General features: G+C 42.8%; 1 protein-coding gene across 1 annotated transcript in view; it reads left to right on the top strand.

The window, feature by feature from the left end:
- The window catches only part of BACH2 (BACH transcriptional regulator 2), a 190,011-nt gene that overhangs the window by 128,892 nt on the left and 34,543 nt on the right, over positions 1-26,576 (top strand). Inside the window, exon 6 of the mRNA XM_086743288.1 lies at positions 14,007-14,261. Within this exon, the coding sequence (XP_086599414.1) occupies positions 14,019-14,261 (243 nt within the window). The 5' untranslated portion in view covers positions 14,007-14,018. The remainder of the gene's footprint in view (positions 1-14,006; positions 14,262-26,576) is intronic.

The raw sequence follows: 26,576 nt of genomic DNA, 5'->3' as shown, positions 1-26,576 counted from the left end.
TGTTATTTCACTCTATATAGCCTTATTTTGAACCACAATAGTTTTGCCAGACTTCAGGTGCATAGGGTCACAGTTTTCTTGCTGTGATATTCTCTCAGCCTGAAGCTGGCAAACCACCACCAAAGTGTTTCAGCTGAGAGGGAAGTAAAAAGGAAAATAAAGCTTTAAATTTTGTGTTGATTTTCCCATGTTAAGCATTTTTTTGAGCTCCTCTGAAGCTCTGGTGCCCCCATGCTGTGGAGCAAAGACATGAGATGTCAGCTGGAGAGTGGGTTTGGGGCCACAGGTGCAGCCGTTTCTGTTGCTATTCCCGTGGAAGTCCATCTGACCAGCTAGAAACTTCAGAAAAGAAAATCCAGGGCAGCTGATGGCTTCTGCTTAGTGCTGCCTCAGAAATCTGGTTTCTGACAAACCAGGGGGACCTGCAGAGCTGTGCTCTGCTCACTCCATCCGTATTTGGTGCAGCGTTGCGGACTGCTCGATTGTGATTTTGCAGACCAGTGATGGTCAACCAGTGCTGCCTGGGAAGCAGGTATCTCATGGCTCCCTCCCTCCTCCTGACCCATGTGGGCTCGAGGGTTGGGTTACACAATGGCATCTTTAGTTTGTTTAAAGTAAAGGAATTATGTGCAGAAGCTGTTGAAAGAATACAGAGTTGTCAAGTCAAGTGAGAAATGTTATAACATCGCCAGCTCAGCCTTCAATTGGGTCCTGTGCGCATGCAAATTTGACAGTCTTTAATTGTATGCCTCCAAGATCTATGGAGAATATTGCTTCTTAATTCACATCAGAAAAAGCATACAGCCTTTTTTCTTCTCAGAAAAAAAAAAAAAGCATTTTCTTGTACATCAAATATCATTGTCTCTTAAAGATTGTCCTGTAGGGTTGTAGGTACGGGGTACATTTAATCAGCCAGGCAAAGCTTCCGTAGCTCACAGCTGCCTGAAACACAGTCCTGAGAAAACCTGCCATGGTCCTCAAAGTCATGTGGCAATAGTGATTGCCACCGTGGGGACAACGTCCTCACTGATTTGTTTTGTGTTGCTCTCAGATATGGTACAGTCGTCAGGTGTCCTGGACTGTCCATCCCCTTGTGAAAGGAGAGGGAAGGCAGAAGGTAGCAGCGGGTTGCACTCACCAGACTGCTGAGGGTGAACAGCTTGGGATTGTCTGGTTCTCCAACCTATGACCTGCAGAGACTGTGGGGAATGTCTGGTTTCAATGGGCCCTGTCTCTACCAATAGTACATTCCCCTTGAAGACAAATGAGCAAATGGGGGCTGTAAACTAACCATAGAGGGAGAGAGTGACATCAGTGAACACCCAACCGCATAAACCAACCTTATGGTTCTTTCAGTATATGTAAATCTAAACCATTAGGGTTGCACAAGAGTCACCTTCTTTGACGTTTTATTAGCCAGGTTCTTGGCCTTATGGGAGAGGCATTGGAGAGAGTGGCACGTAAGCAGGAATACAAAAAAGTTTCTAGGGGAGTGGTTCTCTTAAAAATGGACTGGAAAATAAAGGTTTACAACTTGTTGCCTGAGAAAATGGAACAAGAAGGGAAGCAGTTTGTCAAACACCAGTATCTGTGGACAGTCTTAAATAATGTGAATCATGGGACCTCAAATCCCGTACGGTGACCTTGTGCAAACAGAGTACACCTCCTACCAGAAGACTATAAATTTGTGCACGCACTGTACTCAGAACTGAAAAAGATGTTTTCCAAAGTTAGAACCTGTTGTGTTGGCATAACATTACATTTAAAGTAAAAAGTGTTGAACGCACTGGGAATTGTTGAAGAATATTCTGCCAGCTGCTCAAAATTATGATTTTACACTGCCATCAATAACAAAAAACCTTACTCTAATGAGAAGTCATTCTGGTTAAATGCAGAAATAGAAGTTATGATAAAGCATTAATTAATTGAATATCAAAAAAGGGAAAATAGAAAAGGCAGAAAAGTTCCCTAGATGGTTTCTGTATTTTAAACCATGGAAGAGGATGTGTCCATCCTGTGCGGTGAGAGAAAGTTTACTGCTTATAGCAAAGGAGGATCTGAGACGGGCAGGAGTAGTTGAAATGCAACATTCTCACATCCTAATAACTTTTACATCCAGGAATCTTAAAGGAGGTAGCTGAAAAGCTCTGTAAGTGGCTGTTATTTTATAATAAATCTTGGGAAACGGGAAATTCCAGAAAATTGGAGGGCTGCCAACTATATTTCCGATATTTCAAAAAGATAAAAGGGATGTCCCGGGGAACTGAAGGCTGGTTTTGCTTGACGTCAGTCCAGGGTAAAATAGCGGAACAGCTATTTCAGGATCTGTCAAGAGAGAACTTGGAGGCTAAAGGTATAGATAATTCCAGTAACAGTTGAAGAGAGAGCTTGTCAAACAAACCACTGGTTTTCTTTACTCTGTCAGGATTGCAAGTCTGCATGATAAAGGCAACTGTTGATAACTGCCCTTAGGAGGCCAGATTAGGTGGTCCTTTCTGCCTTTCAGGTTTGTGAACCGTATAAGGAATGCCCCGAGATTAAAACTCCCATGACAGAGTGCGCTAATTCAAACAGAAATAATCAAGCCACTCTGTTTCCTTGGGATAAAGTGTGGCTTAGTTTGGGGTTTTGCATGTTAATCTCCTATTTGATTTGATTTGGTGGCTTTTGCCGCTTTAAGTGTGTTGAGTACATTGTAGTTCTGTGGGGGCAAAGAAACCAAACAAACTTCAAAAAGCTGCATGAGAAGCTCAAGAAATAATGTAAGTGTCCTCAAACAAAGATCAAATCCAAGTTCCTCCTGTAGCATTTGCAGCTTTAATCCTTTGTTCTTTACCATAGCAAAGAAGCTTTCATAAGCTGCTCTGGATCTTATAGGAGAAGGAAAGCTTGTCTTTGCCTTCTGCTGTCTTTGCAGTCCTCTAAACTACAGGTGCAGATGCTGTATTGGTTCTGTTTACCCACAGAACCGGGGCTCAAATGCATCAGATCTTTTCTTTCTCACTGGGCTCCTTCAGGCTGCAGTTGCACTTAGCCAAAATGCCCATTTCTGTCTCAGGTCCTCTCCTTGCCTTGGCTGTAGCCTGGTAGGTGTTGGCAGCAGAGCTGACTGCTTTCTGTGCACCTTTCTCCGTGTGATGATTTATTGTCTGTAACAAGAAAGGCAGTTTAGTTCCAGAGTAATGACTGGACCATGGATAAAGGGACTTTAAATAGGAATCTAGGCGTGTGCCAGACTCTGAGGATGGTGGGAAAGCTTAAAACTTTTTCTTAAACCTTCCAGTAACAAAATGGCAATTCTCAGATCCTTGCAGGATCAAAACCACTCTCAGAATGCCTTGGTATAATCCAGGTATCCCCTTGACACTTGCTCTGAGAGTTTCTAAATAGTCATTTCAGTGACCTTCTGATCATTTGATGGTTAGAAAAAGATATGAAAATTGTTTTTTGTAAGTGTTGTTAGACATTCCAAGGTTCAGACCTGTAAATCCATGGATACTGTTGCAGTAGTCACTTTAATTTATTTATTCATTTATTTTTAGATTAGCAAAAATCTGTGATTTTACTGTAAGGAAATTTTTTCTTCTGTACATATGTTGTCAAAGGAGATCATTATTTTTGGTATCCAATTGGCTGTGGAAAACACTGCACAAGCAGTTAGCAGCCCAGTCTCCAAGGAGAAGATGACACCTGTATTCTTTCCCAAGAGCAGAAGGTGCGAAGTTATACCCTACAAAAGTCTGTCCTGAACTTAACCCAGTGACCTACTACATGCGTTCCTGCTCTTCGCACATTAATCACAACAGACATGTTCCAAAGGACATGCTGGTTTGTGTCCCAAGGAAACATGAAGGATAATCTCAACACCTGCTAACTTGCAGCAAAGATGAAGAGTTTGCATTTCGGGGGTGGGGGGTGGTGTGCGCGGAGAAAGCAGATTTTTCCTTTAATAGCTATGTAGTATGACAGGAGAAAATGGGCTTTTGTCCTTTTTGCAACCTCTACAATTTGAGTAGTCAAAGATGTTAGCAGTGGTTTTGGCCATACTCTCCCACGCAGACAGAACTTCTTCCACCAGTTGTGCAGATAGGCTGAAAAAGCAGTAATTAGTACAGCTTGAAAAGTGAAGAGAAAATTAACCAGGAGACGTAATTTTGAGAGAGAACTTTTCTAATACTCATTTAAAGCAAGGAAGTCAGGACCTAAATGTTGTGGGCCCTTTCCAGAATTTCCAGCCTCTTTCTGTGTGGAGACCTTAAACCTTTTCAGAGGGCTCACCAAGCTGGAGGGCAAGATAAAAACAAATCACTGGTTCATTTTTCCCTCTCTGACTCTTTAATCTGGCAATCTGTCTTACCCAAGAATAACCCAAAAGGTTGTGTCTTTTCCCCAAGGTCCTGGAGGCATTGACCACTTCAGAAAAACGTAATATGTTGTTTGTTTTGCTTGGTGGTTTCCTGGCACTGTTTTAGTGTTGGGCATTCCCCGTTCTGCTTTGAATAAGCTATTTTGAGTAGCAGACTTGGTTCCAGTCCCCTTCACAATAGCCAGCTACTGTAAAGAGCAATGCGAAAGCCACGAGAAGAGAGTTTGTTGGGGAGGAGGAGTTCTGTGTTTCTCACTTTGCATGTACATATAGGTCAACTGAGTGGCTTCTGAGAAATAAGGATAGCGGACAGTCTTTCTTTTGTTCCTTCTGTTTCCCTACCTGGTCTATGTCTTCCCCCACCCCATCTACTATGCCTCTCTCCTGAAGGCATCATCAGTTATATTTAAGGGACGTTAAAAATGCGTGTTAAACTAAGCCTCACTTAGTATAGGACAATTAGTAGTATAATTACGTAATTTTAACTGAGTCATAAAAAGATGCACGTGTACGCTTTGCCTGTTGGGCCTGTATAGAATGTATATATCAATGCATGTACATGTGTAAACATTATTTGCATGTTAACTAAAGTCCCTAAAGACCATGAGCTATCATTAGCTTGCTCAGCTGGGTTGCTCTCTCAAAAAACAATAACACCACAACCCTCTGAAGTCAAGAAGTAGGTTTTATCTGTATGTGGAACATAAATCTATTAGAAATCTTCAAAGCAACCTCCACTGGGAATCCCTGCCTCCTTATAGTACCAATCTGAACAACCTGAAGCGCAATTTCTTTAGAGTAGACACCTGGTGTTTAAATAAGCAGTCATCATGGAGACTATGGGCATCCTGACACTAATTTAAAAAAAAAACAAAAACAAAAACAAAAACCAACAAACAAAAAAAAAACCAAGATCCATTGTGGAAATGAAGCTGTGGTACATTTCTGTTCGTGTGTGCAATCTGCCAGTAGCAAAATCACTGTAAGTAACCAAAATGCTGCAGACAAAAGTTATATCCAGCAGTTCTATTTAAAGGTCTGCAGGATCAGAGTTCCTTTTTTTTTTCCTTTCCCTAATCTCTATCCCGTCATGCATCCAGTTTAATAAAGCCAGTAACTGACTTTTGCAATGGGACTTACTTCCTACATCAAAGCCTCTGTGCTATGACAACGTGTAGGCTGTACAAAAGCAACATTTCCATGGTTTGGAGGACATATCTCTGTTCCTGTTGGTTTAAACTAAGGAATGAATTTCCAGTATTCTCATCCCTACTTCGAAAGTACATGAAGCTTGCCATACGAAAACAGGACTCATGGCCCAGCTCTGCAGCCAGTCCAGGCACTGATGCTTCTGCTCATTGCCCACAGTGTAGCTCATCAGGAACCAGTTTGTGGCCCTTGAACCATGTGCAGCTGTTTAGCATTTCAGAGGGTGCTCCCTGGGCCATGAACACTTGATGTGTTGGAGCCATGCGGCCTCCTCAGCAATGTGAATTCTTGCCTTTAGGAGATGTTACCAAATGTCTGCAGGGCCCGGCTGTGTGCCCAACCAGACCTGCCTCTCTGGAGGGCCTGTGGTTAAGTCCTCTCTTGGGTTTCTCTTAGCTGTCCCCCTTCCCAGTCATGGTTGAACAAAGGTCTTGCTTTGAGGCAGTAGGGTCAGAAGCACCAGCCATCACAATCAGCAGCAACACGTCTGCAGCTGGTGGCCAAGAATACTCTATAATGTCTTTTCCACTTGGCCATGTATCACCTGCTTTACAGCAGAAGTTACTTGAACAATGTGAAAAGCTTATTTTTGAAGATGTTCTTGCTGATGGCCCTGGCACCCACAGTACGTTTGGCAGGAGGCAAGCCCGTGTAGCTTGGCGGCCCGCTAGTCTATTTTCAATTATCTGAGGTTCTCAGAGAAGCAGACATTAATATTGCTGAGGATGACATAGCAAATTACTACTGCTCCCTAACCTTTTAAAATTGCTAACACTGTTGTAATCTGTAATTACAGAAATCAGTGTGAGAATTGTGGCACAGTATAATTATCTTTCCTGATACTTTATTGCTGTATGAATTATTAATCAAAATCAGTCTTGTATAGTATTTGCAGCAACTAAGAAGAATAATGTATAATTAAATTTCATTATTTCTATTTTTGTGCTGGTGTTTTATGATGTTGTAATTGATAATTAATTGGTTAAAAATTCACACAATTCTTGGGAGTTTCATATGACTATGACTGCTCAGTATTCAGCGTTTATTAATTGAATAATGGGCTCACTGAAGAGACCTTTGTATATAGTCTTCTGTCATTACAGTGAGCTCTCAAAAATGGTGAAATAATCATTAGGCCTTTCAATAGTTTCTTTTTAAAGGAAAGCAGTGACAATATAATCATATCCTTTATTGTTACAGCTATAATTGAGAGATCGTAATAACCAATTATAAGGATGGTCATTTTAGGAGCTCTGAAGTGTCAGTTATTGATAAATTTATTTAAAACCAACGTGTTGATTACACAGAACAAGTCTTTTAGTAGAAAAAATACTAGGAGATGGGGAAGGAAGCCTGGAAAATTATTTTCCTCCCACTTGCCTTTTAAAAACAGTGCATGTTTATCCCTAAAAACTGTCACGTCTGATGTGCTTTTGCTGACATTTGTCAGAAGTACGAGTACCTCTTAACTTCTTCATTATTTTATCATCATTCTGCCCATTTTTTTCCTAGCACCTTTTGCTAAATTGTTAGGGGGAAAAAAAAATTAATAGAAAACATCAGAACAAGAGAGTATTTTTTTCGCACTCTTTGCACTCTATTAAACAGAAATATTGTTGGACATTTGCATGCAAATCTGTGGTGCAGTCTACAGCTACCTCTGACCAAATAGCCTTACAGGCATTCAAGCTGGCCACTTCAAGGTATTCCCAAGTGTCTTTTTTTAACTGTTAGTGGAGCTGAATTGGGAGCATGTAAGCTGGAACTAAAAATAACCCCACTTCAGTATCGATCCTCTCTTAACGCGATCAGGAGAAACGGGGAGTCACCTTGCACAGCAGGATATAATGCGAGCTCCAGTTTATGCTTCGAAGCAAAACCTGTGGATCATTTTACACCGGGTCAGGTACTGTGATTCCTAAATGAGAAATCACACAGTGTTATCTGTTGGCTGCCGTACTAAAATGTAGCATTACAGGCATAATGAGGAGATAGTGATAAACCTTTTCAGGCCTTTACCGTGAAGTTGTTGGGAGTCCTCTGTGCACTATTGCAGATCTAGTGTCCTGCTTACACCTCCTGGGATATACGCAAGCTTTTGTTTCATGGGATGAAATGATGCCTTTAGGCTCCTTTTTCCCCCCAACCCCTTCCTCACTGGTGTTTTGCCATGAAGAGGCTACAAAGATGCTTCCACTGCAGTCTGTGCACCTTTTATCTGTTGAGCTGCTAACATCTGATGGCTTCTCATGTCCTAAACCCACCACTGGAGCTAGTGGGAGCAGGAGCCCCTGGTGTCAGGAACACCCATCACGTGTAGGCTTTGGATGGATGTTTTCTACTGCTGGTCCTCCACAGCGTGGTCCAGTGCCCGGTCAAGGGAGGAGAGTGCAGGACAGCGTGCCCATTGCTCTCTCGAAGTGATAGATTTGGGTTTTCATCTCTGTCGACATCCATCAAATAATTTGTTTCTGAGACAGTGGTTAGTAGGTCAGGAAAGATGGATAATACACACGCGTTCCTCTGCCCAGGCAGTTTGTTGTTGGCCAGTGTCCTGCAGCATGTGAATATTCATCCTGTGTAAACCTGTACCCTGAGTAATGTGGCCCTGGATATTTTTATTAGGAGTGACTAATGCTTTTACAAATCCATTGAGTTCTTTGCTCATAACATGCAGCAATGGTCAGTTGTACATATGCGGCTGTGACTGTGAAATCTCTCAGGAAAAACAGAACAAGCATCTTCATGTGAGTACAGGGTACAATTTCAGTTTGTCTCTATGGTCAGGAATCACAGCTCTTCTTTTTATAAATTTTGCATTTGTCTCACTTCTTTTACTCCTGTTTGCAACATTAGAAACAATAAGTAGCAGTGCTGCTTTGACCTTTTGATTTTGTGTTATTTGTATAGTGTGTATCGAATTGATCACACATATTGAGGAGAGTTTTTTCTCTTTCCTTGACAATAATCTTTTTTGTTCTTCTCCTGAGGATTTCTTTTCTCCCTGTTTCAACATCCATAATCAGATGCAGACTCTGCAGAAATGTACAACACCAGAAGTAACTAGAAAAATCTCTCCTTATTAAAATACTTCTCTCTCTCTCTCTAAAATATCTCTCTAAGTGATGGCTGTCTGTCTCTAATCTGTCTTTTTCATGAGAGATTCCAAACTGGAATTGAGATTCCAGGTCAATGAGTTCCTATTTTACTGTGACAGTGGTCAAACACTGCAGCAGGTTGTCCAGAGATGGTGTGGGGTCTCCATCTTTGAAGAGATTCAGAACTCAACCACACATGGTCCTGAGCAGCCTGCTCTAGGTCACCCTGCTTTCAGCAGGGATACTAGACTATACAGTATCTGGAGTTGCTCTCCAACCTCAACCGTTCTATATTTTTTTTCCCCTCTAATCACTGCTTGTGTATAACAGAATGCCCTGGATTTAGTGTGTCACCTTATTAGAGTCTAATTCTTGTTTATATTAAGTGGTTTTGAAATTCCTAACAATCCCTATTACCTTTAACATTTGAAGCAATTTTATCAATTTCAGTCTCCCTGTCATGGTCTGTAGTCGCTAACCAATATAGGATCATCAGGTAATTCATGTTGGAAAGGACCTCAGTAGATTCCTAGCACAACCTCCTGCTCAAAGCAGGTCAGCTCTGAACTCAGAGCAGGTTACTCAGCGCTGTATCCAGTCTGGTCTTGAAAACCTCTGAGGATGAAGATGACACAAGCTCTCTGGACAACCTGTTCCTCGGTTTTTCCTTATATCCAGTCTAAACCTCTGTTGTTTCAGATTTCTCCCAGTGTCTGGCTCCATCGTCTTGACCTCACTGTAGGTAGTGGCAGGCTGTTGCTAAGACCCTGGTATGCCCAGGCAGTTTCCTACCCAATTACTAAGTGTGCCCAACCCTGTTTTAGCTTCAGAAATAATCCAAGCTCAGGTGTGTTGCATGGCGTGGCCATCGGCAGATGTGAGCCAGTACTGCTGCTGTTTCATTTCTGGAGGAATTTGGCTGTTAACCTGCTGAAAATTGCCCCTGCATCCCTTCTCTGTTGAATACAGTTTAGCCTAAGTAATTTCTAGTCTGATGCAACTTCTTACCTTATGACAACTGAGCTTCTCCTAGCAGCCTTTTGTAAAGGTTTTGTCAAAGGATTTCTGAAAGTCAACACTAATTACACGTACCAGTGTTCCTCACTGCTAATTTGACAGACTTCAGGAATTCTAATAGGGCCCATCAGAGACATGACTCCCCCCTGCAGAAGCCGTGCTGCTTTGTCACGATGATAATTTGCCTGGTTAAGCGCTCTGTAGCTCTGCCACGATCAAGATTTACCTTTTCACCTAATTAACCCAGTTCTGATGCAGGACTTTCTGGTCTATCTTGATAAGATTTTCTCTCCATTGATGTTTCCCTACAAAAACAGACACCACATTGTCTTCGCTGTAGTCTTGTGAGGCAAGAGCCGTTTTTTTGTGGTAGGTAATGTATTTTTGGTAGCAGCTCAGGCAGTGTGTTCATGAGTTCCTGGAGAGTTTTGGATGAGTGCCAGCTAGTAGAGACGACATGCTGCAAACTGAAGTGATTTGGATGTTCCATGAGCAATTTTTTTTGGTCTCCTGAGGTTTCGTGTGCCTCCTCCATGCTGCCCATGCAGAAGGGCTCAGTGGGATCTCCCACTTGTTACTGTGGAAGGACCGTGTAAGCAGCGTTCCGGTTCGCTTCACTGCAGTTCCTGGCCTTTACCAGCAACTTTTTTTTGGCGAGGTTTCAATGGTGCTTTCCTTGGGCACAGTAGTTCGTGCCAGTTTCTGGAAACTTTTGTTTCAAAGAGGCTTTTTCTGGCAATACAGTGACCTATATGCAAACAAATGCACAGCATGTTCTTTTGAGCCAGAGAAAGGCTTGCTAAGACATTCTCTCTTCTGTTTGAAGAAATACCAAGTGTGTAACAATCATTTCCATGAAGAAGGTTTTGCAAACTCAGCGTAATACTGAATTCAGCAAAAAATTATGCGGTTTGAATTAATACTGTATAAAAGACTTCCAGCCTGGCTTGCCTCAGAGTTCAGAGTTAATATTCAATCCCTGCTTTTCTCTTCCGAGGAGAGGGAAAAGAAAAATGTTGAATTCTGCTAATTTTTGTGCTGCTACATGCCAAAGCCCTGCGGTGACCTTTTCTCTTTGTGCTCTAAACCCTTTGCCCATGAAAGTGAACAGTATACTTCCCAGTGCAGGGTTTCACCATCTTGCTCCTGTCCTGCAGGATAAAGCCCTCTTGGAGAGGAAACACCTCATGCCTGGAGGTCATTCAGTCTATGGCAGATCGTGGAAAAGGGAAGACCATAAATCACTTGTGTTGAAACATTAAAAGCTGATAAATAGGTGGTCCTGAGCCATAGCCCAGCCCTAACTTCCCTGTACGCAATGCAGGGCTCAGGGTGCTTCCTGGAGCTGCCAGGAGCACGGCCAGGGGAAGTCTGTGCCGGGCTGAGATTGCAGCCACCGGCCACGGCATCCACACGGGCTCCCAGCGGCTGTGGGAAGGGGTACGGCGTGGATCCGCTTTCAGGAAGCCCCTGGAGTCACAACAGTAGCTAAAGACTGCCAGAGCCTTAGGAAAGCACGGTGATATAAGCAGCTGGATGGAGGTCCTTGCTGGGAGTGTAGCTAGCAATCCGCTGGAGTGGAGGGTGTGATTTACAGCCCCAGCCTCTCTGTACCTCATCGGTCAGGTTTCCTAGCATAGCAGGCAGACTTGCTTGCCAGTGGGGAAATACACCGTGGTATTTTCAGCACTTCACAAGGCATGCGATGAATTTTTTCAAAAAAATACACTCTATGAGAGCTGTAGTTAAAAAGTGGGAAATTACTAATTAGTAACCAAGTAATTCAGGGTTTGATTCACACAAATTGCACTATTACTGTAAAAAAAAAAAGATTGCAATTTCAAGCAAACAGTGTGTTTTGGTTTTTTAAAACTGGCACTGAAAATATAATTGATGTTCTGTTCATTACTTGCCAGGTTTCAGGTTTCTTGTACATTTTTGCGTCATCTGAGACATTACAGGCATAAGACATGCCTGGAAAAAAAGGAAAAAAACAAGAATCCTTTCCCCTTTGCATTGTCATTTGCAACTCTCAAGTTTTCCCACTAGATTGTTCTTGTAAACTCTTGCATTTCATAGTACGCAAGAGTGACCACTCAGAACATTATTATAACACTATCATTAGCATCAGAGTTCAGTTAAATGAGTGGGATGAGCTAAGTATCATTTTCCCTTTTACCTTACCATAGTGTTAATAAAATGATTGCTGTCAATTCTTCTCGTTAGTCTCAATCTATGAGGAAGGAAAAAAAGAAGAAGAATTTTCTTCTGATTAAGGAATCCAACCAGTAGCATAAAAAAAACCACAATGTCTCCCTCCCTACCTGCGTGCAGATCAATAAGCGGGTTTATATCTTCTCTCTAGATACGAAGTCACTGAAGGGCTGAGTTGGTTAGTTGTTTTTTTCCTGTCCGTGTAGGTATTTCAACTGAGTACTCAGAAGCGTAGCATAAGTCAGCAGTAAATACTCAAAATACCAGTAAAAGAGAAGCTGTAAGCCTCATTAAGAATTCCAATAACATTATGGATTTGTAATGTTGTGAAAAAAACCCCTATTTTGCAGAAAGAGTCGTCATAGCTGCTGGCTTAAAAATACTCCTATAAAGGTGGGAAGATGGAGTTATTTTTGAGAAGTCTAGTAAATACTTAGAAGTGCTCACTTGTACAAGTAACAAGCAAGTTGTCTTAAGTCCATTTTGGTCTAGATTATTAGTATCTTTTGAATGACACTGTTGAAAAATGGTACCCTGGTTTAAACGCATGGCAAGAGAAATAGTTTGAAGTCACGTTGTGTCTACGTGTACCTGTATATTGTACTAGCAAAGGAACATGCTGCAAAGAACCATGTTAAAAAGTCGCAGAAAAGGACTTGTGCTTCCAGTTTCTGCAGTGGTCAGATATTTGCAGTGCAGCAGTGTTATACCAAAATACTCCTGTCTGTCGCATTTAGCCTTGTATGCCTCTGAATCTTATCTTCCAGAAGGTGGTTATTGTTTGGAAAAATAATTCCTTAAAATACTTGAAGTTTGTGTGTTTGCATTCTTCTCCTTTCAGCAGCAGGTAGAATACGTGCAAATAATCTTTTTTCCCATGTAAGCCTTAAAACACGTGTGTTTGGTTTGTTTTGGGGTACATAGTGTGTTCAGACGCGGCACAGAATTTTATACTTTTCTACTCAGAGAAACTGAAATGGGAAAATAGTGTCAAGAGGATTCAGTCTGGTGCTGGGTGGAAAGTTTTGGTTAAAAGATTTACTTCAATGTGTTCAAGCGCAAAGGGAGTTCATATGGTGTCGGGGGTAGCTGCTTCCCACCACCATCACCACGGCAAGTCCAATCCCGATGTTTATAGGCATTGCCAGTTCTACGTGTGTCAGAAATTGCAGAACAGCAGGCAGAGAACTTCCTAGCTCAGACAGTTGTAACAGGTGTCTTACATCCTTCCAACCTCTGCTCTGCTGTCAGGAGGGTGAGATGTCTGCAGGCAGGAGCAGCTCCAGCACCCATGCACTGCCCTGCCACCCAGGGTTGGACCTCCACATGGGCTGGGGGATTTTCTTGGGTCTGTGGGTCTGGAATTCAGAAACTACTCTTTTCTGTAAATGACATTAAACTGCCGGTGAAGGCGTGTTGCTTTAGCCATACCTGGAAACAGATTTCTTCTGAAAACACTAAACGTCTTTCTCTCCCCCTTAGGGCTTAAAATCACTCCAATTCTGATTGAGAAATGAGGTCACTGTAGTTTGTGGCTTGTCATTGGGTACAGTTACACCCTGCCTTTCACTTGAGCCAAGATCTTCAGTGGAAACACGCAGCACTGCCTGTCCACTGGAGAGTAGGCTGGGATTTTGGGGGTTTTTTCCCTTAATCTGAAAATAACAGAAGCAAGCACAAAGCCCTTTTTTTCACTATTAAAAGACCCAACAGTCACTCTTGCTTTTTTTTTGCTAAAATCTTCTAAAATTTCCCACATCCCCATGTTACTGCCTCTACTAAATTGAAAATCATAGATGCATAGTAGGTGGTTGAAGGAAAGCACTTTGCAGTCCATCTAAACTCTGTTTGGGTTTTGAGGGGGGAAGTTAGGGGAGGTTAGGTAATCAAAGTGTGGCAGAGTGAAAGCTGGTGGCAACGAACACCCTTCCTCATACCTTTCCTGAGCAACTAGCCCAGATTTAAGAGTTAAATTTAAGAATTACCCCCATGGTCCGGAGTATCCAGAAATCGAGCAGCATCCCACCGTGCCATGTTCACTCAGCAGCTGCGTTGCTCCTCACTGTCTTGTTTGTGTTTTCTTCCTCCCTTCTCCCCTGCAGGGTGTGAACGGCATGTCTGTGGATGAGAAGACTGACTCCCCCATGTATGTGTATGAGTCAACGGTGCACTGTACCAATATTCTCCTCTGCTTAAATGACCAGCGGAAGCAGGACATTCTCTGTGACGTGACGCTGATCGTGGAGGGGAAGGAGTTCCGCGCCCACCGGGCTGTGCTGGCTGCCTGCAGCGAGTACTTCTTGCAGGCCTTGGTAGGGCAGACGGAAAATGACCTGGTGGTCAGCCTGCCAGAAGAGGTACAGTATGTTGCCGTGCCCCCGCTGTAAACATGAGCCCCCTCCATCCCGCAGGGTGAGGAAGACCTCCACGGTCCACTAAGGTGGCCAAGGGGAGCGCGGCATGGGTGTTGATGCCTGCCCCAACTTGGCTTTGGTTTTTGTGTTTGGGTGGGTTGTGAATTGCTGAAGGATGAACATGTTCGTGCCAGCCTTCCTCGCCGATGGTAACTCCTAACGGTTGTGGCAGCAAAGCTTTGGAATGCTTCAGCTCACCTTTCTCACCACCACTGAGGGAGTCGTAACCAAAAGCTTAATTTCTGTCGCCTCATTCAGGGCATTATCAGGACCTTGATATTTTTCTGCCCTCCCAGACAGGAAATTTGAAAGGGATGATTTGGCTGCTAGATGGCAGGTTATTGTTGAAAAATCATTTGAGCTGTCACATTGTTGGGAGTCTCATTGCTGTCCACCCTCTCTGGCATTTCATATCCTCGTCCTCCTCTTTCCCCTCTCCTGCACCTCATTCAGCCATGCTTCCTCTTGCCTCACGACAAGTTTGGGATTTAACTGCTTCAAGCTGTGTGTTTTCCACCAAGAAACCATGAACACAATCTATCAAAAACCAGTGTTTTTCTCGTGCAGCATGACTCCCACAGCAGGTAGCCAAGGGACGCAGAAAATACATACCTCACTGGAAAGTTTACTTTATTTTACCACAGAATCTCACTGGCTAGCTTCCACCCCCACTGTAATTTCCTCATAGCCGTACGGCCGTGACAGCACAGCTACCATAGGGCACACCGGTGGCTTTGCTGCCCACGGAGGGAAGACGTGTGCCTGCTGGCCAGGGCTGCCGTCACTCGCCGTCTCGGCACTGCCTGCCTGGCATCTCCAGCTGGGGCAGGCGGAACAAGGGGTGGTGATGTCTCCAGGGCATGGGGTGGCAGTTGCTCAGTGGGAGGGTACTCTGGCATACAGAGGGCTTTTCTCCATCATTTGCTTAATGCCCATATAAAAGCACAGTGTATTTTTAAATTATGACAGGTTCCGAAGCATCACACAGTTTTTCCCCCTCTGTTTTAGCTCTCCAGAGACTTCAGCAATGTCGTGATGTTGTCACGGCACAAGTTGGAGAGCGTTAGAAGAAGTAGGTCACTGAGTGTGACTTCATGAGTCTTGACACTGAGTATTACTCATGAAGAAATTTCAACCCAGACATTTTGCATAGGAGTTTAGAGATATCGCAGAGGATGTGCTAGGATGCACACTATGATTCTACAGTGTCCACTAATAATTTCCAGTGGAAGAATCGAGCCTGAGTCAGTGTCGCACAGGTTTCGCACTGCAAAGCAAGGGTGGAAGCAGGGAGGTGACAAAACATGCCCAGAGCTGCACAGGTAGGAAGAGACAGGAGAGTATCAGCCCTCTTCTACAAAGCTTTGGTGAGACCTCCATGTATGATTCCAGTCCAGTTAGATAAAGAAAAATAATTGAAATTCAAAACAAAAGCAGATACAAGAGTGACTGAGATGTTCGGAAGAAGGAGCCTGGCCTAAAGGAGGAGAAGACAAGACCGTGACAGGTTCATCCTGATGGTGTGACAACTGTGACATGCTCCTGCTCCATGTAGGCAGAGGAGATTAAATGGCTGAGAGGAGGAGTTTCTCTATAGTACTAAAAGACAGTGTTGACACAAGCATTGATTGGTTTCAACTGGCTTTTAGTAATAGCAGATTGGAAATCAGCAGATTTCTAATCACAGCAGCGGTGAGGTGCTGAGCTGCAGGCCAGTGGGAGGAGCGGGGTGATGTGTCTGCACTTGGTGACCCAGTCCTATGTTCATATGACACTAAAGATTTAAAACACCAAGGTTTGTCTTTTTGTGTGTTTTATGTGAGATACTACGTAAAAACAATTCCTCCAGTCCAACCATAAATTATTTCTATTTAAGTGATTCCCCTTTGGATTAATGAAGTATTGGAGTTTTACATTTTAGAATATATCTTAATGAAAGATCAAAAAGTTTTAGTGACTTAGGGCTACACTGACTGCTGTTACAGCTCCAGTGAAGTCCATGTATTTGCAGAGGCAGCGAATCTCATTCTTAGAATCATAGAATCATAGAATCACATGGTTGGATGGGACCTATAAGATCATCTAGTCCAACCGTCTTCCCACTACCATTGCTGCCACAGCTACTAAACCATATCTTGTAGCTTCTCATCAAGCCGCCTCTTGAACACTGCCAGGGACGGCGACCCCACCACCTCCCTGGGCAGGCCATTCCAGTGCCTGACCACTCTTTGGGAGAAAAAGTTTTTCCTCAAGTCCAATCTGAACCTCCTCTGGTACAACTTGTGGCCATTTCCTTGGGTCCTGCTTGTTGCCTGGGAGAAGAGGCCAAACCCCTGTTCATCACAACCTGCCTTCAGGAAGCTATAGAGTGCAATGAGATCTCCCCTGAGCCTCCTCTTCTCCAGACTAAACAATCCCAACTCTCTCAGCTGCTCCTCATAAGACTTGTGCTCCAGACCTCTCACCAGCTTTGTTGCCCTTCTCTGGACACGTTCCAGGGCTTCAATGTCTTTCTTGTAGTGAGGGGCCCAAAACTGAACACAATACTCAAGGTGCGGCCTCACCAGTGCCGAATATAGGGGGATGATTACCTCCCTGCTCCTGCTGGCCACACTATTTCCAATGCAGGCCAGGATGCCGTTGGCCCTCTTGGCTACCTGGGCACACTGTCGGCTCATGTTCAGCTGGGCATCAACCAACACCCCCAGGTCCCTTTCCTCTTCACAGTCCTCCAGCCACTCAGCTCCGAGCCTATAACGCTGCATGGGGTTATTGTGGCCAAAGTGCAGGACCCGACACTTGGCCTTGTTGAACCTCATCCCATTCAGCTCAGCCCAGCGATCCAGCCTATAAGGTTCTTAAGGTTTTTCCCAGTACTCTGAAATTGTCATGCTTCCCTAAGACTACCACTATTATTTTGCCGCGTGCTTTGATTAGTTAGAATCATAGAATCACAGAATAGTTTGGGGGAAGGGACCTTTAAAGGTCACCTAGTCCAACCCCCATGCAAGGAGCAAGGACATCTCCAACCAGATCAGGTTGCTCAGAGCCCCGTCCAACCTGGCCTTGAATGTTTCCCGGGATGGGGCATCCACCACCTCTCTGGGCAACCTGTTCCAGTGTTCCACCACCATCACTGTAAAAAAATTTTTCCGTATGTCCAATCTGAGTTGCAGAGCACCAGGGCTTTAACTTTCTCATCCTGGAAAAGAACTCTCCTGGCCTATTAAAAGAGATACTTACCAATGTCTACTTCTACAGATATTTTCCACATACAGATTAATTGCTGTTAACTCCATTGAATCTGATTTACTCAGTAACTACTTTATTTAAATATGTGAGGTGATCAGTTAAATAATTTTCTTACAAGTGTTAAGTCACTTAGGGTATAGACCTGTCTGATGCAGTTTGTTATTTCTCAGTCATTCCTTGGTTAAGGTGCACGTCTCTGCTTCTGGTGTTGCTCTACTTCAGTGTACTGGGCGCTTTGGTAGGTGCCCGTGCTTAGGTATGGGAAGTGCCTCTGATAACGAACAGCATTGGAGCTCCCCATGAGAGGAACTGAAACACTCCTGTTTTTCAAGAGCTGGTAGAGCAAGGGGAAAACCTTCTTAGTTATATTGCATTAAAAGAAGTTAGCAGGGTCTTTTTCAGTTCACAAGCTAATGGCTCTTCCCAAGGCTATTGTTTTTAGTCTGTGGACTGCAGAGCTCTGGCAGCCTGTGAATTATTTCTAAAGGGATCTGTGAAAACTGACTTAGTCTGTCAAGGAGGGGGTTATACCTCCAGTGGAAAAATTTCAAACAAAAGTTGAAAATTAATGTCTTGATCCAGTAGGTTTTTTCAGGCTTAGAGACAATCTATGTTGCCATATATTTGTTACAGAAAAACAGAGATTGAAAATAATTTTTAAATATAGTCTTCACAGTTCAAAACTTTCCTGAAGGTGACGATCACTCTTAAATTAACAAGTCTATTTTTAAGTCAGTCATATAAGCATTGCCTTTTAAATTCTGGTGTGGTTTGAAAACTGCTAAAGTACACAGTTGTGGAGAAAGTGCATTATTATTTCTCAGAGATTTGATGTTGGAGCTGGATAAAGCTTTATATATAAAGCTTTTACACTCATGTAATGTTGGCGTGAGGGAGCTTAACATCAAAACAAAAGAACTTATTTTTTATTATTCAAAGCAGTAAATCTGCCTCTGAAGTCTAAATTGCAGACTTTTTTTTTTGCTTCATAGCATATTGGGGTCTTTTTCTTAATCTGGCATCTAGACATTGTTAACTGTTGGCTAGCTAAACAATGAACAGATGTTTTTTGCATTATTTCTTGTTAATATCCAATTACACGTGAGAGCAGTCTTTACGATACGCCAGTCGTTTCAGTAGGGAGAAACACCGTGCACGAACAGAATTGAGACTAGTTGAACTTAGGGGGTTTTAAACCACTACAAAACTTTGTGTTAGATATTTCAGGTCAGTTCAAGCATGACTTAATGTGCCTCAGTTCAAACCTTTCCCTAATCAACTTAAATAAAGCCGTATGGAGCTAATTCTGCACTGGTTGATTTTCCATAAACCCTTTTGTGCTAGCCTTGGTAATTTGATTTCATACTACATCTTTTGTTAAAGCAACGTATTTCAGTGTGCAGATAAGCGCTTGGAAAAACAACCAGGTAATAACCAGGGCTCAGATGTGGCTGTGGTGTATGAGCTATCAGCTCTCAGAGCAGAGTTAGAGGAATGGAGTGTGTCAGTTTTCTACAGCTAATAAAAAAGGACCCCATTAGCTCTTAACTTCTATGCTTTTCTCTTCATTTGCAGTTTTTTGTAAACAACTAGAACCTCGCCTTCTTTTCACCCTGGGTGTTTTTCAGCAATTGTGCAGTTTCCCTCTAGCAGCTGCTGTTAAATGTAACCCAAAATTAATATTTTCCAAGAACTGAGTTTAAAGCTGTAAAGTTAGTCATTCACTCCATACCCTTAGCTGTTGTTTTGTTTTATTTAATCACGAAAGCTGGTCTTCCTTCCTTTAACAAGGCACTTAATTAAGCTTTTAATTTATGATAAGAAGTTAAATGGCACTTATGAGGCTTTTTTAATGGTTTCCACTTCCCATCCAGATTACAAAAAAAGGTGCGATAGAGAGAGAGACACGGCTGTCAGCCAGGGGTATTGTAGGTCATGCCAATATTAGCTGGCAGCAGGCCATTATCCAATTAACATTGCTTCATCGCTGCAAGTAATAGCTCTCGAGTAGATGATTGAGTCATTCGTGCTGTAGTGGTACTCTGCTTTACTTGAGAAGGAGCCAGTGCTTCGTCGAATAGGCTTTTTAGTCGCTATTACTACCTGCCTGCCTTTGCTAATATAAGTGCACAGCGTGTGTATATAGGCAAGCTGGACAGAAGAGCGTCGTCTGTGCAAACAACTTATTCACTTAGTTTTCTGAAAGCTGAGGTTGCTGTTAAATGGTGAAAAGACAGAAACGGTGCCAATGCATAAAACCACTCAGTTGCATTTGATTCCTCCAGCTTGAGATTCCTGATGTTCCTTGCATTTTCTTGACTTTGGGGTGTACATTTGAAAAAACCTTCACCTGGTCATTCCAGCTGTGAGAGCACCAAATGCCTTTCTCTCTGGTGAAGTTAAGCACAGATCTTCTGAAGCAGCAGACTAAGCCTTCTCTAGCACCGATATGATACTATCTGTTATAAAAACAATCTGCTTCTCAAGTAGGTTGGTTAGTTTTACCTGGAACCCTCAGATTTCTTGAATGTTTCAAGGAGTGCTTACTGGTGACTTTTTTAAATGCATTAAGCTATCTGCTGGAAACATTACCTTCCAAAAGGATTAACTGGAGTTGTCTGTGGCTTACAAATCTCCCAAAGGGCAAAGGGAAGCAGCACATCTCTTTTAGGAAGAGGGGGAGAGATGTGCTTGGGGAGCTTTTTTGTTTGTTTATCCGCACAGCTCTTTTCTTTGCTATTAAGAGAATGATGTTCAAAGTAGATGTTAGCGCCCACCACGGGCTGAATTTCTCTGCATTCTTACTGCTTTACTGCTCCCTGACAGCTGCTGAGAACCTGCCGTTTCCCCATGAGGTCTAGCCCTGCAAAATCTGTCATCTGCTTCTTCAGTTGACACAGGTTTAATCCCTCATCTGGTTAACCTTTGCAAGGAGTAAGGCAGGACGGGACCCCAGTTCGGATTCAAGGCTGGCAAAAGCTGAGTATGTTGGAAACTGAAGGCATGCGGCACCCCGGGAGGGACTGAGCCAGGCATCTAGCATTAGTATGGCTCGTAGCTGACAGGGAGGAGAAATACTGGCAGCTGCTAACCATCCATGCCAACTCACCAGCCTGAGGGAAAAATGCTGGGAATTAGCCAACGAAAGATGATTGCGATGAGGAGAAAATCAAAGACAGGATGCAGGAGGTCAACTATTACATACCCTGCTGGCAATTACTATTCCTTTTTATCTCTCTAGAAAGAAACAAGTCTCTTACTTTGTCTCTTTCCTTTCTGTGTGCTGTGTATATGTATGGATATAATATCTTCAAGGAATGCAGGGACTGAGCTAGGAGTGCTCTACACAGGAGCATGAAGTGGAAGAAATAATAAATGATAAATGTGGGAAAGAGGAGCAAGAGGGCAAAAAGAAGATGTCTGTCTCAAAGTTTCTTTCCCAGCTGGACAGGTGTTATTATACAGTAGGGAACAACAAAAGACCCTTTTTCTTTGGCACCCCAGAGATGTATTAGGAGTAGCTAAGGTTAGTTCTTAGCAAATGGGAAGCTTTAATGTGGTTTTCTCTACTGTATCAGCCACTGATGTTCCTCACAAATTGCAGCAGTGGCCAGAAATATTTCTGCTTTGTCTCAGGAGGCAGCAGTGACCTGAAAGCCTTCCTGAAAGCCACCACCCCTGTCATCTGTGGAGCTTTTTGTAGTGTCAAGAGGTTGTATCCATCAGGTTTCTAATGAAGTCAGGCTTCAAACTCATTTACACTTCAGCCTTACCTCAGCAGTGCCACTTCAGTAAGTCTGTGTGGATGAAGGTTGGGTCTTTGGTTTCCTAAATTCCTCCTAAGGAATGTGTTATTTTTCATGCTGATTCACAATGCTGACAAAGGATGATTGGAGGCTGCAGATCTGTAGTAAGAGTAAAACTGAGCATTCAGGTACTTTTTGAGGGCTTGTGCGGCATGATAATAACTCAGGAGAAACCATGAGACAGAAATGGACATTGTTTTATGTGCATTGCTTATGTAGTGCAGTATAAGCTACAAAGGTGTTTTGTTTCTAGCAGGTGAGCAATGAAACAGAGATTAGACCATGAAGATGTGATATGAAATTCCATCCATCTCTCACTGCAAAGGCTTCCGGCACTGCCTGATTTTTCATGCCTCAAGTATGACAAAGAAACTAGCCGCATACTTTTCATTCTGCGTGGTGTAACTTCCATTATTTTCTGATGATGGCTGTCTTGCTATTGATGATTCTTCTCTGATCTTTTCCAGTGGAGAAAAGCGAATAGCATCTCTGTTGTGTTGAAGGGAGAGCAGGGCTTAAAAAAGCAAAACAAAAGCCATGCATACATAAATGTTAAGGAGAGAAAATACTGCAGTAACTCCTTTCCCTCCCTTTGGTGGTAGCTGTGCTATTTCTTTTTTTTATTTATTTGAGTAAGCATATCAAAATGTACTGACAAAGAGGATATGGAGATGAATGTGTAGAATGAAATTCACCAGCGCGATAAGTGGACTCAATTTCATTGCCTTTGTTAGACTCCTGCCTGCTGCTAGTGCTAAATCGGGCTGATTGAGTGTGATTGCACTCGCTGTTGAAAAGGCAGTTTGCAGTGTGGAAACTTTCTCGGTCTATAATCTAAAATGTAAAAGATGTCCCAAAGAGTAAGTCCTAGACATAGACTATGCTGAAGGCATGAGCAGAAGCAACAAGAATGTGTAACAGGAGGTGTATGTTTTTTTTCTCCCTGAATTCAAATACATATGTGGGCATGAATGAAAATGAGGTGGCTGAGCCATGACTGCATCTCAGCGCTGTGACCCCTCTGGCCCTGAAGACTGAAAGATCTCCTCCTCTCCTCCTCCACCTTTGATTCTCTTACCTTTGCTTTTTCTCCCTCTAAAAAAGCTTTGAATTTCTTTAATGCCAGAAAACTGAGTATCTGCTCTTTTAAGAGTCCAGAAATACAGACTGAGCATTTGCCATTTGAATAAACAGACAGATAAGGCCCAGATAAGACACCCCTCAGCTTCACCACGTCAGAGACCACAACCTGCAAGGTACTTTCTGATCCCAGTACCAAGCTTTGTTTCGTTAGCGTTCCCAAGACCCAAAGAAGATAAGGTTTTATCTCTGTACAGCACTTTCTGACAAGGACTCCCTGGTGAATGATGTCAGACTGACTATTTTTCTCAGCTACCAGTGAAATGGAGCATGTTATGGGGTGGAATATGGCATATATTAAGGAAGTATGGTTCAATTTGGAAGTGAAATATGGGTTTTAGGTGAGCAGAAGGCAATTGAATCCTACCAGGATTTGGGAATGAAGTGCTTTCTGTGAATTTTACAGTCAGGCTGTTGGGTTTTTTAGAAGAACAAGTAGACACACTTTCTGTTACATGTTCAATGCAAGCTCTGAAGAGAGAAATGGCTGGTTTATTCCAGGACTTCTGTGCAGCACTGGATTTTCATCTGTCCCGCTTTGATGGGAGACCACCACCAAACACATTTGAGTCCCAGTGCAGTCTAATGCTACTAAAAGCCATATCCTTGGGCACTTTATTTACTTCAATAAAATAAATAAATAGGAACAGCTGTAGTTGGTCAAACTACAGATTCGTCTAGCCCAGGCTTGGTTTGTTTTAAAAATTAGGTTTAATTTCTCTGAAAGAGCTTGAGAGGAGGCTTGTATGTTAAATGAAAAGCAAGCATCAGGCATATTTCTAGAAAGCGTGTTTTAATCTACTGGGGAAAGATCGTGAGAGCCACTGGCAGTTGTTTTGAAGCCAGATTAAAATCAATTGAAAAATTTGGCATATGTTTTCAGCAACAAACTGCTCAGTGATGTATATGACTGCACATTGTTTCATAACTGTAAGGCAAATGGCCTTGGATAGGGACAAGCTTTAGACACTCCTTGAAGAAGTTTGGTGCTCAGTACAGATGTAGTTGAGTGGAATTTAAGATTCTAAGATAACATAGATCAGATCTGCTAATAAACCTTTCTGTCCTTCACTTTGCTTATTCTGACCTTGTAAGAGCGGATGGCATCAAAGTGTGTGGTTAAGTGTAACTGTTTCCCACACTCAGAAGTAGTTGAAATACTTTGGTTTTTAATTTTTGGTTTGTATTTTGGGAGGTTTTTGGTTCGGTTTGTTTTGCTTGAAGTTTGCACAATGCATCTTTTGGGTCACTTAAGAGTCAGTGATGGAGGCTTTAGAATAATTTGTTAATTTGTAATTCAAATGGCACCGTGACCCAGGGACTGCTGCTAGCTGGGGGTGTGCAGTTAAAATAGCCACAGCTGGGCTGAGAACGGCAAAGAACTGCGGTACTAGCACTTTCAGTAAAACCGATATATAAACAAGATGTCACCAAACAGCTGGGATTGAGACTTATCAACTCTGAAGTTAAATAATGGTAACATAAAACCTTCAGCAGTAGATTTTTGAGGTCTCTTGTGAACAAATAAAATACTGTCATCACCTCTCTGCGAATGCTGGGGTGGAAGCTGATGCATCAGATGGGAATTACAGCGTAGGTCTGTGCATCAGGTCAGTGATGATTAAATCACCTTGTGTGAACCACTCAGCTGTGTTTACCTCTCTCTGAGTGCTCTGGTTAACATTACCTCACAGGGAGGTGAACAGACTGACCCACAACTGGCACAGCTGCTGATCCCAGAGCAGCCCATGTATCTGAACTCAGAGCTTCCAGCTTATCAGAGTTTCAGACAGAGTTTCAGTCTCATTTTCTTCCCTCTCTATCTTTTAAGCATGCAGGAGCCATTGAGGGGATTTTCAAACTAGTTGCAGCATTTTTCATGTGATTGGGGTAGGGTGAAGCTGCTCGCTGCCTTATTTGGCTGATTGGTCCTGAGTCCTCTACCTGTTCTTCCTGCATCACCCCTGAGGTCCTGTGCACTGCCATCCGTAACAGCTGCTGAGACTACCACATGCAAGCGGAAAGTAGACCTGGAGGCATGGAGCAGGCCGGAAGGAGTGTGTGAGTTGCTGCAGAGTTCCAGTTCCTCACCAAGAGACTGGGACGCTTTGAGGATGCTTAATTAGCAATTTTTACTTAAGTGACAGAGCTGCTGCAGACCCAGGTTCAAAAATAAATTCTTCATTAAAAAAAAAATACAAAAAACCTTGATACTTAGACAAAGATGTAAAAACTTTTTCCTCTATTATTGTAGCTTGTGAACATCCCGGTTGTCCCAAACAATAGGCAAGTAGGTACCTAGCAAGACTTGATCTCTTCCACAGAGAGCAAGTCAGTCTTGGCAGATGGGAGCTGTAAGTTTTCAGGACCTCGAAAAACAGGCATCTTTGTTTTGGTGTTGAAGCAACCATATTTAGTTGAGTGTATATTGCACCTGATCCACATCGTTCCCTGCAGCAGCTGCTCATCATTTCAGAACACCACTTCAGAGAAACAAGAGTGTGGAGACTTACTGTAAGGACTGCAGAGAGATTTGGCAGGTGTGACTCAGGATGGATTCAATGGCAGCGTTGTATTCTCGGTGTTTCCTTCTGCTCCTGTGGTGTCAGATGTACTTCCCGAAACAGGGCTGAGGTGGGTTTGTGGGGGTAGTAAAATAGAAAAGAGACTATCCAAATAAATGAATTGACCCAGAAAGGGACCTGAACAGGGCTAATAGTTTAAAGAGGTGTGGGCATCCAGTGTATTGTGCATCAAACACTTGATAATACTCTACTTGAAATTCGCTTGCTTTGAATTGTGATAGGACCAAATTCGCTAGTCTGTGCATATACTTCTTACTTTATATTCCCAGAACGGGTGGAGATGCAGTCTGTGGTAGTGTTTCAATGGAAAAGGAGTAGATTTAAAGAAAAAAAAAAAATTGTCCATGCAAACTTTACCAGTACAGTTCTCAGTGTCAGGAAAAAATGCTTTTGATGAAGTGGTCTGGGATTTTCATCAGCTAGGAGGCTGAGGATACATTTTTTGGCTGTGTAAAGCTTTTGCTTGTGGGAAATATTGGGATTTTGCTGACCTTTGAAATTCAGATCTGTGGTCCTCTGTTTCAAGGGCCTGCAGCTAGTAAAAAACAAGTCTTAAACAACTCTGAAAGCGAAGTATCTTTCCATCTCTGACCACACAGCAGTAGTACAACATGCCTAGCTACCTCTCTCCTCAGATACACAGGCAACATTCAGAGAAAATTTCCTTGTCAGGGGATTCTTGGTTCAGAATACAGAATAAGCTCCAGTTATTTCCTGTTTCTTTCAAAGGACGGAGTTGGAGCCAGTAACCTTTCAAGACAGGAAAAAGCTGAGGAAAGACAAATCCTGACAACTTCCCTTCTGCTTCCCACAGAGGACTAGTGCTCATTTTTGCTTCCGGAAGGGGAAGGTGGACTTGAGGTGCATGGGTCTCCAGCCATTCCATCTGCCTGTTGAACTGAACTATTTCTTAACTTTATTTTTATCTGATTGCAGATTTCCATGTTCCTCCATGGATGGCTTTCTGCATATGGCATTTTTGTCTGGACATAAAGCCAAGTCAAGCAGTTTCTGTCTATTCCTTGAGCTTGTTAGTTTTCAGGAGACTGGACACATCAAACCACGGCTGTGTTTTGAATGTCTGAATTAATTTGTCAAATGAAAGGCAAAAAAAATAGAGAGCTGCCTGTGTTTTGTAAGAGCCACCTATCCTTGTCATTTTTGCCTGGTTTATAGAAGCAGTAGCCATTGAGGACAAATAATATCTATACCGTTGTCCAAGGATGTGAAGAATGAAGAGATGTCCATGACATATATAGGCATTGGGGCATTCTACAAAGAAACTTATTCACATTTAGGAAGTCATCATAGCATTCAGAAAGCAGCAAGAGTTGCAGTAGTGGCAGAAACCTTTAAATCAATAACTCCTTATCTTCTTTTTCCATCTTCAATGTATCTTGCAGTTGAAGGACTGAGAAGAACACCCAGAAGAGCTACCTTGGGCTCGGTTTAGTTTTGCTTCCTTTTCAAAGATG

The sequence above is a fragment of the Chlamydotis macqueenii genome, chromosome 3 (assembly GCF_036417535.1).
Source record: "Chlamydotis macqueenii isolate bChlMac1 chromosome 3, bChlMac1.mat, whole genome shotgun sequence".
Lineage (NCBI taxonomy): Eukaryota > Metazoa > Chordata > Aves > Otidiformes > Otididae > Chlamydotis > Chlamydotis macqueenii.
This window is presented reverse-complemented; position numbering and strand designations above follow the sequence as displayed.